The sequence below is a fragment of the Balaenoptera ricei genome, chromosome 9 (genome assembly GCF_028023285.1).
Source record: "Balaenoptera ricei isolate mBalRic1 chromosome 9, mBalRic1.hap2, whole genome shotgun sequence".
NCBI classification, from domain to species: domain Eukaryota; kingdom Metazoa; phylum Chordata; class Mammalia; order Artiodactyla; family Balaenopteridae; genus Balaenoptera; species Balaenoptera ricei.
In genome coordinates, this window is record NC_082647.1 from 23,145,583 (window position 1) to 23,158,308 (window position 12,726).

Genomic DNA, 12,726 nt, shown 5'->3' on the forward strand with positions numbered 1-12,726 from the left:
TTCATTGCAGCTCTATTTACAATAGCCAGGACATGGAAGCAACCTAAGTGTCCATCATCGGATGAATGGATAAAGAAGATGTGGCACATATATACGATGGAATATTACTCAGCCATAGAAAGAAATGAAATGGAGGTATTTGTAGTGAGGTGGATGGAGTTAGAGTCTGTCATACAGAGTGAAGTAAGTCAGAAAGAGAAAAACAAATACAGTATGCTAACACATATATATGGAATCTAAGGGGAAAAAAAAGGTCATGAAGAACCTAGTGGCAAGACGGGAATAAAGACACAGACCTACTAGAAAATGGACTTGAGGATATGGGGAGGGGGAGGGGTAAGATGTGACAGGGTGAGAGAGTGGCATGGACATATATACACTACCAAATGTAAAATAGCTAGCTAGTGGGAAGCAGCCGCATAGCACAGGGAGATCAGCTCGGTGCTTTGTGACCACCTAGAGGGGTGGGATAGGGAGGGTGGGAGGGAGGGAGACGCAAGAGGGAAGAGATATGGGAACATATGTATATGTATAACTGATTCACTTTGTTATAAAGCAGAAACTAACACACAATTGTAAAGCAATTATACTCCAATAAAGATGTTTTAAAAAAAAAAAAGGGGCGAACATAAATGAAATAGAGTAATGCTAGTGCTTGAGTAGTCTCTTTAGTGTTGGGGTGAGATAGGGTCCAGAAAAAAGAAGTCTTCAGATACAAGATCTCTTGTCAGGTCTGCCTTGGTAACTTGGAATTTAAACTTCTGCCATGAAGGTGTCATTATCCTTAACGTGAAAACCACTGACCTACACTGCCCCAGCCATCTCACACTGGTTACTGTACTCTATCAAGCTTCACACACAATGGTCCTCCATCCCCTTTAGTTCCATCCCAGAAGATGCTGAAACTCCTGCTTCAGGTCGGAACAGGCCAATATCCGCATTGTTCTTAGAAGAGTCATCTGCTAGTAGGATTTTTATTTAAGCCATATTCTGGAATCTGGGATGTATTTTTTTTCCCAGTAGTGTCTGTTACCAAATAGCACCTTGTTCTGCTATCATCTTCCTGATAATAAACTCTTCCTGATAATAAATTTGGTCTACTGGCAGATACCATAAGCTTGTCATCACAAAAGTGACAAACAATGCCAATAGGACACAATCTGAAAGAATAATGAAAAAAGAACCCTTGAAATTCCAGACAGATAAACTAGTTGGTTAAATGAGAATATTTTGGTTCCAAGTCCCAGAGTAAATCCTATAGCACTCTGGGTAAAAATGCTAGAAGGCATAAGGAGCATCAGAATTACCTGGATCATATCCAATATTAGATTCATCCTCTGGATTCCCAAGGGATAGATGACATGATATGTGCCTTCACCTAATATTACTAGGATAAGGCACAACTCAACAGTCTGATTTGATACAGCACCAAGAAAGTGGTAAATCCAACTCTCAAGTCTGAGTTCACACATATTGGCAGGTCACAAACTAGGGAATGGTCTGCTTTGGGGAACCACTGGCTTTTTGGATGAGGATCATAATTTTCTCTTATCACAAATGCAGCCAACAACATGAAGTCAACACAACTGATTCACACAACCCAAGCTACTGAAAAACAGCAGCTTCCAGGAATCAACAGTAGTGGTGTGGTTCACCTTTATCTCATGGCTGAATAGATCTACTTGGCAGGAGCCCCAGAGAGTCCTTACACTTACCTATAAATTCATCTACCTGAAAAGGTGAGGCCAGGGAGGAGCCAGAACTATAAAGCAGTCTCTTCTCCTCACCCGGACAGGTCAAGACCATTAGAAGGGATAACAAAGTCTCCCATCAAACCCACACAGGGAATTATTTTTAGTAGTTCCATAGTGAATAACAGGAATTGCACTTCAGAAGAATGTGACACAGTCAGATATCTTCTGTTCAAGGTAGATGAGGACTGAAATGAGGAATAGAAAAAGATAAGGAAATAGGGGTAGGATTCGAGCTAAAGAGGGAGGCTTTCCTTAATTCCAACTATGGTCCATTTCACCCTGAACATACATGGCTATAAGATGCCCTTTACCTTGCAGTGTTCTGGCTAAGATCAACTTTATCTCTATTTGGGTTAGTTCATGGAAGTCCCTAGCCCTACAGAAAAAGCAGGCTGTAGTTTTAATATGTGATTTTTTGTTTTTTTGTTTAAGAAAATGATTCTCAGAAGCCACATGGCTCTTTACATTTCCTGTTATTCTTCTCTGGGAGACAGAAGTGCCTTCTTCTCCCCACTTTTGAAGGAGGATGCAGCATTGTGTCTTTCTTCAAAGACTTTTCCAACGAATATGTTATTTAGTTCTTAGGGATCTACCCTAAAAAAAGTGCCAGGGACTTTTCCTTCAGCCACTAAATACCATTAAGGAACTGTCTGCCTAAATAAAAGTATGTCATTCTCTATCCTCTTTCCAGGACTTTAAACTACAAATCTCCAAAAACCATAGAGTAGTTAATTTGTCCTACTTAACCTAATTATATGTATATTTGAAAAGCTTAATAAACAGTCACACAGAGTCTCACAGAACAGGACTGGTCTTCCTCTTTGACCCAGACTTTTGAGGCACTTCCGGGCAGCTCAAGACTTCGTTACTGACTCCCAGAGCCTGCTGAAGTAGATCCAAAGAGCTGGGTTGGAGCTGTAAATTTTTGTCATCATATTTCTATGAACTTTATCGCTCTTGTTTATTCAGGAGATCACCAATATCCAGGAAGTCAAAGAGCCGGGAAAGAAGGGCAGGGTGGTGGGAAGTTATTGGCTCAATCCGGAGGTCCTTGGTGAGGCCACATTTAACAGGAAGCAGAACTCATAGCATCAATCAGAAAAGCGCCTTTATCACAGCCTGCTGGCTGACCTTGTGGTGAGATGGTGGTGCCTTTCTCGAGATAGTCAGAACATTCCTCGCTACCACAATGCACTCGCCCACAGGAGAGTCTCTGCTATAGTAAAGGACACTGATCTACCCCATGGCAGAAAATGGACAAAATGTACCCCAAGGAAAATTTAAAAATCCCTCTCAGCAAGTCCTGTCACAGCAAATAGTCACTTTTCAAATAAGTCATTCAGTTAGGTAGCCATTATTATGGCTTTTTTTCCCTCCCAGGAAACCCCAAGTCTCCTACTAGTGAAAGGAATCAGAGGCTCCTAGAATTTTCCTAGGTATCAATTGCCTACCAATATAAAAAAACTCAAAGTTCAACCTCATTCTGAAGGGTTTGTTGTCAGTCATGTCATGAAGGTTTAAGTGGAAACGGGGAAGAAATTCAATAAAATATTTATGCTCTCTTACCATTAGCATCTTGGACTCCAGTAAGTGCTCCGACAGCTGCTGCGGTTTCCCCAGACAGGACTATCTGTCCCCCCCCTTGCAAGGTGGCCTCGGCCAGGGTGGCGACAGCATGGGCGGCAGCTTCGCTGTGGGTATAGAAGGAGGAGGGGGGATGTATGAGTTGAATAAAGGTATAGCACTGCAGCAAGACAAACCAAACTTTCAACCCTTCCTAGGATCTCTCCACTGACTCCGTGTTTGTGAGCCTACCAGCACATAAGGGATTCCAGTGCTATTGACAGAATCAGAGCAATTTTTAAATGATAATAATAAATAGCTAGAGAAATCCCAAGTCTTTCACGTTTATACAGCTAACGTGAGATTTTCTTTAAACCTAGGAAATGGGTGTTTGAGGACAGAAGGCACGCATTCCCAGTCTCTTCTTTATCAAGATCAGTTGAGTGCCTGTGAGCCACAGTGGGAGCTCCGATCCATATGCACAATGCAAAAGCCATTCTGGTTGTCAATCACAAGGTTTTCTTTTTCTCTTTTCTCTTTACGGTAACACAAGGCAGACCATCTGAAACTGCCTTTTTATAGCTAAGGATGGATGATAATGTGAGGAGTCAGCAACCTGGACTTGCTATTCAATTAATATTAAATAATAACTCTACTCAATACTCTGCAATAACCTATATGGGAAAAGAATCTGAAAAAGAATAGGTATGTGTATATGTATAACAAAATCACTTTGCAGTACACCTGAAACTAACACAACATTGTAAATCAACTATACTCAAAATAAAATAAAAATTTTTTAAAAGATACATAAAAATATATCAAATAATAGCAATTTGGTTTACATCCATGATTCCAAATACAAAGTAATGGTTGACTAATATCTTGCAAAGTTCAGCCCTTCCTTTTGCTTCATGTACATGTAGGCAGCACTAAATTAACACTTAAAAGTTTAAATTATCACTATAAGCCCCAAATCCTTGACTCTACAAACATAATGAAATAATAAACCTCCCTTCACTGCAAACCAAACACTCTGCAGAACAGAAAGATATTAGCCATCTATTTATAGTAAACACTATTCTAGCAGTTTGTATCCCATTTTTCTTTTCCTTATTGTATGCTTTTACTATATGCATAAATACCCACTTTTATTGATTCTATGATGATACAAACTATAAAATGTATTACTGTTTCATGTGCCAGCAAAAAAAGAAAAGTTCCTGGGCATTCCCTGGCGGTCCAGTGGTTAGGACTCCGTATTTTCACTGCCAGGGCCCGGGTTTGATCCCTGGTCAGGGAACTAAGATCCCCAAGCCCCGCAGCACAGACAAAAAAAAAAAAGTTCTTGACAATTGTAATCGTAAGATTATAGTTTACCATCCAAACTTCAGAGATGTTAAAATGTGGAAGAAAAGAAAAAAAGAACCCACCAGATAAATTCATCACCTCTCCTGGGAAAGTACCAGGTACCACTCTGCACAGTTACTGAGGGAGTATCAAAAGTGGGCATGGAGAAGAGGAGGTGGCGTCATTTAGTTTATCAGAGGTGGACAAAGTCCTGGGTTTGACACTGAATAAGCCAGTTGATTCAGCTTTGTTCTGAAGCTGCAGACTTTGCCACAACTATGGCAGTCATCTTGCAAAAACAAGCTGTAGGGGAGGATGGGGTGGGGGGCTGTGGACTGGTTAGGGCAAACGTGTCATGACTGTGGGCAAAGCAATGTGTACCAAACTTAACAGTGTCACTTTCATCTAAGAGAGTCAGCAAACAAGTAAAGCAACTGACATAATCATTCTTCTGGGGAAGACTTCTTGGTCACTATAAGGATGTTAGGAAGCAGTTTAAGAAATCCAATGGACAGAAAAGTCTCATTAAATAGAAAATTCTCCCCTTCTTGCTAACTTGCCTTGCTTTTTAAATTGTTATGTGTGTGTTTAAAAAGTTATTTTTCTCTGATAATAAAATGCATGTAGAAACTTGTAAAAATTCATTTAAGTATAAAAGAAAATTTTTAAATATCATGCAGAGATAAGAGCTATTTTCCTTCTAATCTTAAACACAACTTTAAACAGATAATCAGGATCATGCTGTACATACAGTTTTATAGCCTGCTTTTCTTACCTAACTTGGTATTTCCCCATATAAATATTCTTTGACATTTATTCAAAATAATAAGTTAAATGTAAAACTGCTGATTCCCCCCACCTCCTTTTCTAGTTGTTCAGCTGTGGTAACTTTTAATTTCCAGGCTTCCTTTAACTTAGTTCAAGATCATGATTACATATTTCAAATTTATTTACTTACTTTATAAAATATTTGGGGATGGAATTGAGGTTGAGCAAAAAGCTGAACAGAATCATAGAGTTTCCATGCAGTCCCTTTAAAAGCTAAGATCAATCTCTGTGCTAAAACGTACTTCAGATCTGATACCCACAGCCAGTCATTCCATAGTATCTGTAACATGAATTCAGAGCCAAAGTGGACCCTTGATCTGGAATTACTACTAAGGCTATTCTTTACATTTTACAAGGTAGATTTTAATTTTAGGATGCTTTATAATTATTTATTAGAGATAGTAAAACGAATGATTATTTAGTGCCTAGACCCTTAACTTTTAATATTTTTCTGAGAAACTTGTGTCAAATAATATTACCAGCCAATTCTACAGTGTTCAGCTATCACAGATTAACGATAACAATATTTAACACTCTGACCTGAGACTTCATGGAAAGCCAAAAAGGATATTCTTTGGAAAATGCTTCAGCTGTGTGGTATTTTGAAGAAGAAAGCTGGTAAATGAGAACTGTTTATATGGAAATAGGAGCTGTGTTTACAGGTTACCTCAGCAACTGCTCATTTCCCCACTGTTTTTATCACTATCTACAATAATCTTATTTCTATGACCATCAAAGGTGATGTCCTGCCACTCTTGGACACATGCTTGCAGTGTGAAATTTCACAGGCTATGAGGGGGAGAGCAGCCACCCAAGCCCTGACCCGGAAGAGTCCCTATATCCAGTCATACCCATTTTATAATGTCTGAAGCTCTAAATATTTGAAGTCATTTTCTTTAATACCTTTCTAAAATATGTTATGCTGGAAGAAAAGCTGTGAAGCAGCAACAACTAAAGCAATCTGGGATGCCAGGGATGAGGGGTCCGACAGGGATGACAGGTCCACAGGTCGGTGAGGTTAGTTACTGCATGCCCTGTTCAGGGGTCAGGGGCAAAGCAGCAATGGATGGATCTTTTACATGGTGCAAAAGACAATGGTGACGTCTGTGGTCAGCAGACTATCATTCCCGAATCTATTCTAACCACTAGACTTCATGGGAAGTGATCAAACTGTATTGCGAGAAAAAGGTTACCTTCACTTAAAAGGTGAGATAGGATCAAAATGTCTCTAAGCTACCACTTAGCAATTTTTCGACAAAAGTCATTTCCAAACCAGAGTTACAAATGAGAAGTTTCTAACAACCCCCCCCGCCACCTTTTTTTCTGTCAGCGTTTTATCTGCAAGTGTCCAACCTTCACCTACAGGAAAAAGAGGCAGTTGCATAGTCCCTGTCCTCTATTTCCAGAGAGGATTTCTGATCTAGGTTGTCCATCCCATGTTACTGGACAAATAAATACAAGTTCATATATTAAAGCCATGTTTTATTTTAGTAATATCTCTAATTTTAAGTCAATATTTTCATTTTAAAAAATGGTAAGAATAAATTTTTCTTTAAAAATATGATTCACTTCTTTTTTTTAAGCAAAGTCTCTTCACAGCAAAAGAACAGCAACTCTAACTTTCTTGAGCATTTGTTTCCCCACAGCACTGAGTCACAGCACTACACACAGTAGACACTCAGTAAAAACTGTCTTCCTGTCAACAACATCGCATAAATTTCTACCAGGGCAAATGTAGATTCAGTCTACCAATATTTATCATGTATCTATCTCTATGTGCAAGGACTGTACTGGCTTTGCAGGACTTGTGTAAGAGGGAATGTAAGTCTAGGACAACTTAACCAACAACCTGAAACTTCAACTTAATCACTGTACTGCAACAAGCAAACGATGATTTCACTTCCTTTCCTGTCTGGTTGTTCAGGGTGATCAGGTCTTTTTTTTTTGAGCTGTGACGCTCTGCTTTTCATTTGTTCACTTTGATTCTCTCTCCATCTCCATCTTCCTAAAAGTGTTGATTTATTCTGTATTTTGAAAATAATTAAAATTAACTAGCTTTCAGATTTTTAAATGACAATTTCTCCATACCCCTTTTGGGTATGGAGGGTGGGCTACAGGTTGTCTGAGCCCAGGGCACTCATTCTAACTCGCTATACAAAATTCTTTTAACAGCATGGTTGAAAAAAAGGTCTGTCCTGCACCTGTCCTGATCCGCTTTCCCCTCAACAGTTGGGAGAACCCCTCTGCCTTCTTGTTCTCCAGCTGCCATTCCATGTAGCCCGCCTCCCTCTCTTTACTCTGCAGCCACATCTGCTGTTTACAGTGCAGCAGAGGTGCAGGTGATTGTTAGAGAACCATGCTTGCTCCATCTGCACCTGAAAAAGAGAGGCTGGAAGGGAGCAGCTCTATGAAATCGTTTTGTTACCACAGGAACAAAGACCAGATTCGCAGTGTACTTTTCACTAAGATGACTTCCAGCAACAAATTCTTTGGAGAGGCTGGGAATGGGTCTCATCCCATAGAGAAGCAAACACAAAGGGCTTGTGTCTTAAGTCCAATCCTCCTGACGTTAGACAGTGGGTTACCACTCTTGGAATTAGAAGCCCATGATGTTCCCCTAGTAGCCTGCTATAGTCTAGTCTTCACTGCCAGGCTTGGTTTCTTCACCCCCGGCAGAGGCTGCAACACACCGTCCCCCAACACTCATCGGGGTGTTGAACTATCTGATTGCAAACAGATTTCAACATCTCTTTACTCCTCCTACATGCCACAGTGAACCGTATTCTCCTTCCTTTGGAGTAAACACTGTAGCCACCTCAGCTGCATCTGAGTTTGTTAACAAGCCCTCAGGGGAAACCATTACCCTCCTTGCCTTTAGAAATAAGCCCCGGTCCTTACACTAAAGGGAGCCAGAATGTGCCTCATGTTTTCCACTATGTACAGGGTTCCCAGGACACTCCCATTTCACTGGGATAGCAAAGGTGCTGGCTCGATGAAATGAAGTTTTTCTGGTCTTTGATGGTGGCCTTTTAGATCCCACGCTACAGTGAGGGGTTACCGGACCAAAAGGAAGGAGGGTCTCACTCTGGCCATAGCTTTCAGGAAGTTTATCTGTGTGTCCTCTCTCAAAGGTACAAGTAGGATTGAGTCAAAGTGTAAGGAATCAAATAAGACTTTCAGGTTACTGAAAAGTGATATGGTTCAATGGGCTAAGAAAAAAGTTTCTATCCCAGGTCACTCAGGGACTCACTGGTAACTCTGGAAGGACAAATGTTTGTGTATGTTTCAGTTTTTTATACCTGATCAACCACCAAATCCTGACCATACTTCCTTCAAAATCAGTCACTTTATCTGCACTCTTACTACTAGTTTCCATGCCTTTGACAAGTCATACCTGGACTGCCTCTTCTTAACTGGCCTTCTATTTCTAATCTCTTCTCACTATAAACAATTCTAAGTAGACAAATCTTAAAATATAAGTTAAATGATAATAAGTATAATTCCTGAAATGCTAATTACAGGCCAGACATTTTGATGAGAGTTTTATATACATCATTTCATTGAATCTTTACGATTCTACATGATGAAAATTATCCTTATTATAATGATGATGAGACTAATGCTCAGGGGTTAAATTTCTCAAGATCGAATGGCAACTAAATGGCAGAGGTAGGATTCAAACCTGAATCTGTACGACCTCAGAACCCTCTTCTCAGCCACTATACTATACAGCCTGATGGAAATCTTCTGTACATTAGCCTATCAAGGCTTTCTAGTGTCTACCACAGCCCATCTAAACTTTAGCTGATTTTTATATTTTGGAGGAAGTGATCCCCTTACTCTGAATTCCTACTATGTTCATAGTCTACACCATACATTTGGACAGTAAATTACACTCTGAGTAATACGTTTGCTAAGTGTTTTACTTAAATCAATCTCCCCATTCACAGTATGATTTCTTTTAAGGCAGACATTATATCCTAGAGCATTCTTTATTTACAGCCTTACCTAGTAGAGTGCTGGCATGTCGCAAGAGTTCAAAGACTATTTGAGGCTAACAGCTGCTGCACATAATGTTAACAGCAGCCTTACCATATGCTGGGCACTGATCAAAGGACCTCACATGCATTGACTTTTCCCATTCTCACAGCACCCCTACAAAGTAGGCACTGTTTTTACCCCCATTTTACATAGAGGAAAGCCTTGGCATTGAGCTCAAGTAAATCACCCAAGGTCAAACAGCTAGTAAGTGACAGAGCTGGGATTCAAACTCAAGTAGCCTGGCTTCAAAGCACACACTCTTAACCATTAGTTAAAATGTCTGGGTCCATTGAAAATAAAATTGTGTAAGCAATGAAGAAGAAGAATATGGGGATGATTTGTTTCTCTCAACAACGAATAGAAGGAACCAAGCACGGAACAAAACAATTTAGTTTTGGAAATTACCTCTTACTAGAGTATTCCATTCTGCAGTATCCTTCCTAAACATATCTGAAGAAAAAAAATTCAGTTTTTCCCAATAATCCAAAACTTATTTTATTTCGAAGTCACTGATAAGCAAGGGAAACAAATTTCCTGAAAAGTCAGTAAAGTCAGCTCTTGACCAGATAAAACATGGATTAATACCCATAACAAAAAGCAGTTTCTTAGTAGGGTAAAAGGAAAATCAATCCTGAAGCTTCTTGATTTTTTATTACATCCTTTGGTCCCTTTAAAAACACAAAGTACTTACATCTTGCTGCTTTTGGTTAAGGAGCACAGAATAGGATAAAGCAAAAGGGACCCATGTCCCTTGACCAGAAGGCTTGAGCTGGAAGTCAGTCTGGACTGGTTGCTGGGGATGGGATAGGATGGGAATGCAGTAGGTGAGGGCTGATTATAAAACAACTTACAGTTTCCTATGGGCTAAGAGTATTAAGTTCCAAATGCCAATTGTGACAAAGTGAGGTACAACGTTTCTCTTTACATCTGTATACAGGGACAGATTCGCCCTCCTCTTTTATCGCCCACCCCTGCCTCCACCTGTTGAGTGCCATGGTGACTGTGGCTCCCTGCTGCATCTCCTGAGAAGCTGCCACTGCAGCCTCTGCCAATGATGCCACCGCCTGGGTAGCCTCTGATGCTTGTGTCGTCTGGATGGTCATCTCACCTCCTTGTAACGTGGCCCAATTTTGTTCCACCTGAGGCAGAAAAGGACGTGATAGTTAAAAAATCAAACTCACAAAAGGATTATGATTTTTAAAAGTCATTTTTCTAAAAAACTGCTATGTGCTCAGCCAAATACATACATACTTTTAAATTAACATGAATTACAACGTATAGAACAGGGTTTTTAGCATATCTTTGGTGTTAAAAAGGGGGGTATTAGAATATATATTTGAATTTGCTTATATTTGCATAAAGAAATTCTGGAAGGACACAAAAGTAACCACTGAAAATATATTCCTCAGTGTGTGCAGAGGGAGGAGTTGTGGGAATAGGTTGGATAGAAGGCAGAAAGAAGATTTCCCACTGCATCCTTTTACATAATTTTTGAAATATCTGAGTCATATAAATATAGTACCTATTCTAAAATTAAAGTTTCTGAATAAACCATAAGTATAATTCTAAAAAAATTCAAACTGTACCAAAGGGAATATAATGCCAGTACTCCAGACCCTTTACCCAAAGGCCACTGCTGTTACCTATTTCTCTATTTCTCATACATCTTTGCAGGGATATTCTCTTGATATGTGAGCATATTTACACATACACATACACACACTCAAGAAAAATGGCAGTACATGCTACATGCTTTTTGTACCTTGCTTTTTTTCATAAACAATACGGCTCTGAAATGATTTTATTTTGGAACGTATCAAACTGCTTCACTCATTCATGATTCATAATAATGGCTGCATAGCATTATATTATATGGATACACCATGATTTACTTAACCAGCCATCTTTTAATGGGCATTTAGGTAGTTTCCAGTGTTTTGCTATTACAAACAGTACTGTGATGAATATCCTTATACCCTACTTTGTATAGTTTATGTGAGTCTACTTATTGAGTAAATTCCTAGAAGTGGAATTATATATCAAAATTATTGTATATTTTTATTTTTGATGGAAACTGCCAAATTCAGTAAACAATTTTTTTAATGTAGCAAAACCTGCTTTTCTTTTTCTGGGGAGAAGTTATGAAGAAACGAAACAAGCAACAAAACAAACAAACAAAAAAACATACTATCTGGTTATATAGAGTAGATTAGAATTCAGCTTTTCTAGATCTAGAACAGGGTTTCTCAACCATAGCACTATTAACATTTTGGGTTAAATAATTCTTTGTTGTGAGGTCTGTCCTGTGGATTGTAGGATGTTTAGCAGCATCCTTGGTTTCTACCCGGTAGATGCTAATACATCCTCCCCAGTCACGATAATCAAAAATATCTCCAAACATTGCCAAACGTCCTCTCTGAGGGGTATAGGGGTTGCCCCGGGTTGAGAACCACTGATTTTAGTACAATGCTTTGCCATTTAGAGATTTTTTTTCAGTCCTGGATACCTGAATCTAGCTACTTCAGTCCATTTTGCTCAATAAATACTGGTTAAGTATCCCCTCGCCCCCTGCCCCCACCCCTCCACCCAAAACCAAAAAGCAACAGGGGCAGTGAAAGCAGTTTTTATTCTAAAATACGGTAAATGATAAATCAAGCAGCTCAGGTATACTATTTCTACAGACTCAGGTCTCAGGATGTTAGCTGTGTTTACTGGAGCTGTTTCTGGGGCCCAGTGAGTGGTAAACTTTTGCCTTCATGTTACTGTGTCCCAAAGAAAGTGTCACAAGCTCTAGGAGACACAGATACTTAAAATGCCTCCCGTGGGACTTCTCTGGTGGCGCAATGGTTAAGAATCCGCCTGCCAATGCAGGGGACACGGGTTCGAGCCCTGGTCCAGGAAGATCCCACATGCCGCGGAGCAACTAAGCCCATGCCCCACAACTACTGAGCCTGCGCTCTTGAGCCCGCAAGCCACAATACTGAGCCCACGTGTCACAACTACTGAAGCCCATGCGCCTACAGCCCGCGCTCCACAGCAAAAGAAGCCACCGCAATGAGAAGCCCGCGCACCGCAATGAACAGTGGCTCCGCCCACCGCAACTAGAGAAAGCCCATGCACAGCAACGAAGACACAACACAGCCAAAAATAAAATAAACAAAATTTAAAATAAAATAAAATAAAATAAAGT

At 39.9% G+C, this 12,726-nt stretch overlaps 1 protein-coding gene across 12 annotated transcripts in view; it reads right to left on the reverse strand.

Moving 5' to 3' along the window:
- The window catches only part of NRF1 (nuclear respiratory factor 1), a 132,831-nt gene that overhangs the window by 29,870 nt on the left and 90,235 nt on the right, over positions 1 to 12,726 (reverse strand). For all 12 annotated transcript variants that reach the window (XM_059933412.1, XM_059933407.1, XM_059933410.1 and 9 more), the window contains 2 exons: positions 10,518 to 10,675; positions 3,321 to 3,445 (listed from right to left, as the gene is read on the reverse strand). In XM_059933412.1, the coding sequence (XP_059789395.1) occupies positions 3,321 to 3,445; positions 10,518 to 10,675 (283 nt within the window). The remainder of the gene's footprint in view (positions 1 to 3,320; positions 3,446 to 10,517; positions 10,676 to 12,726) is intronic.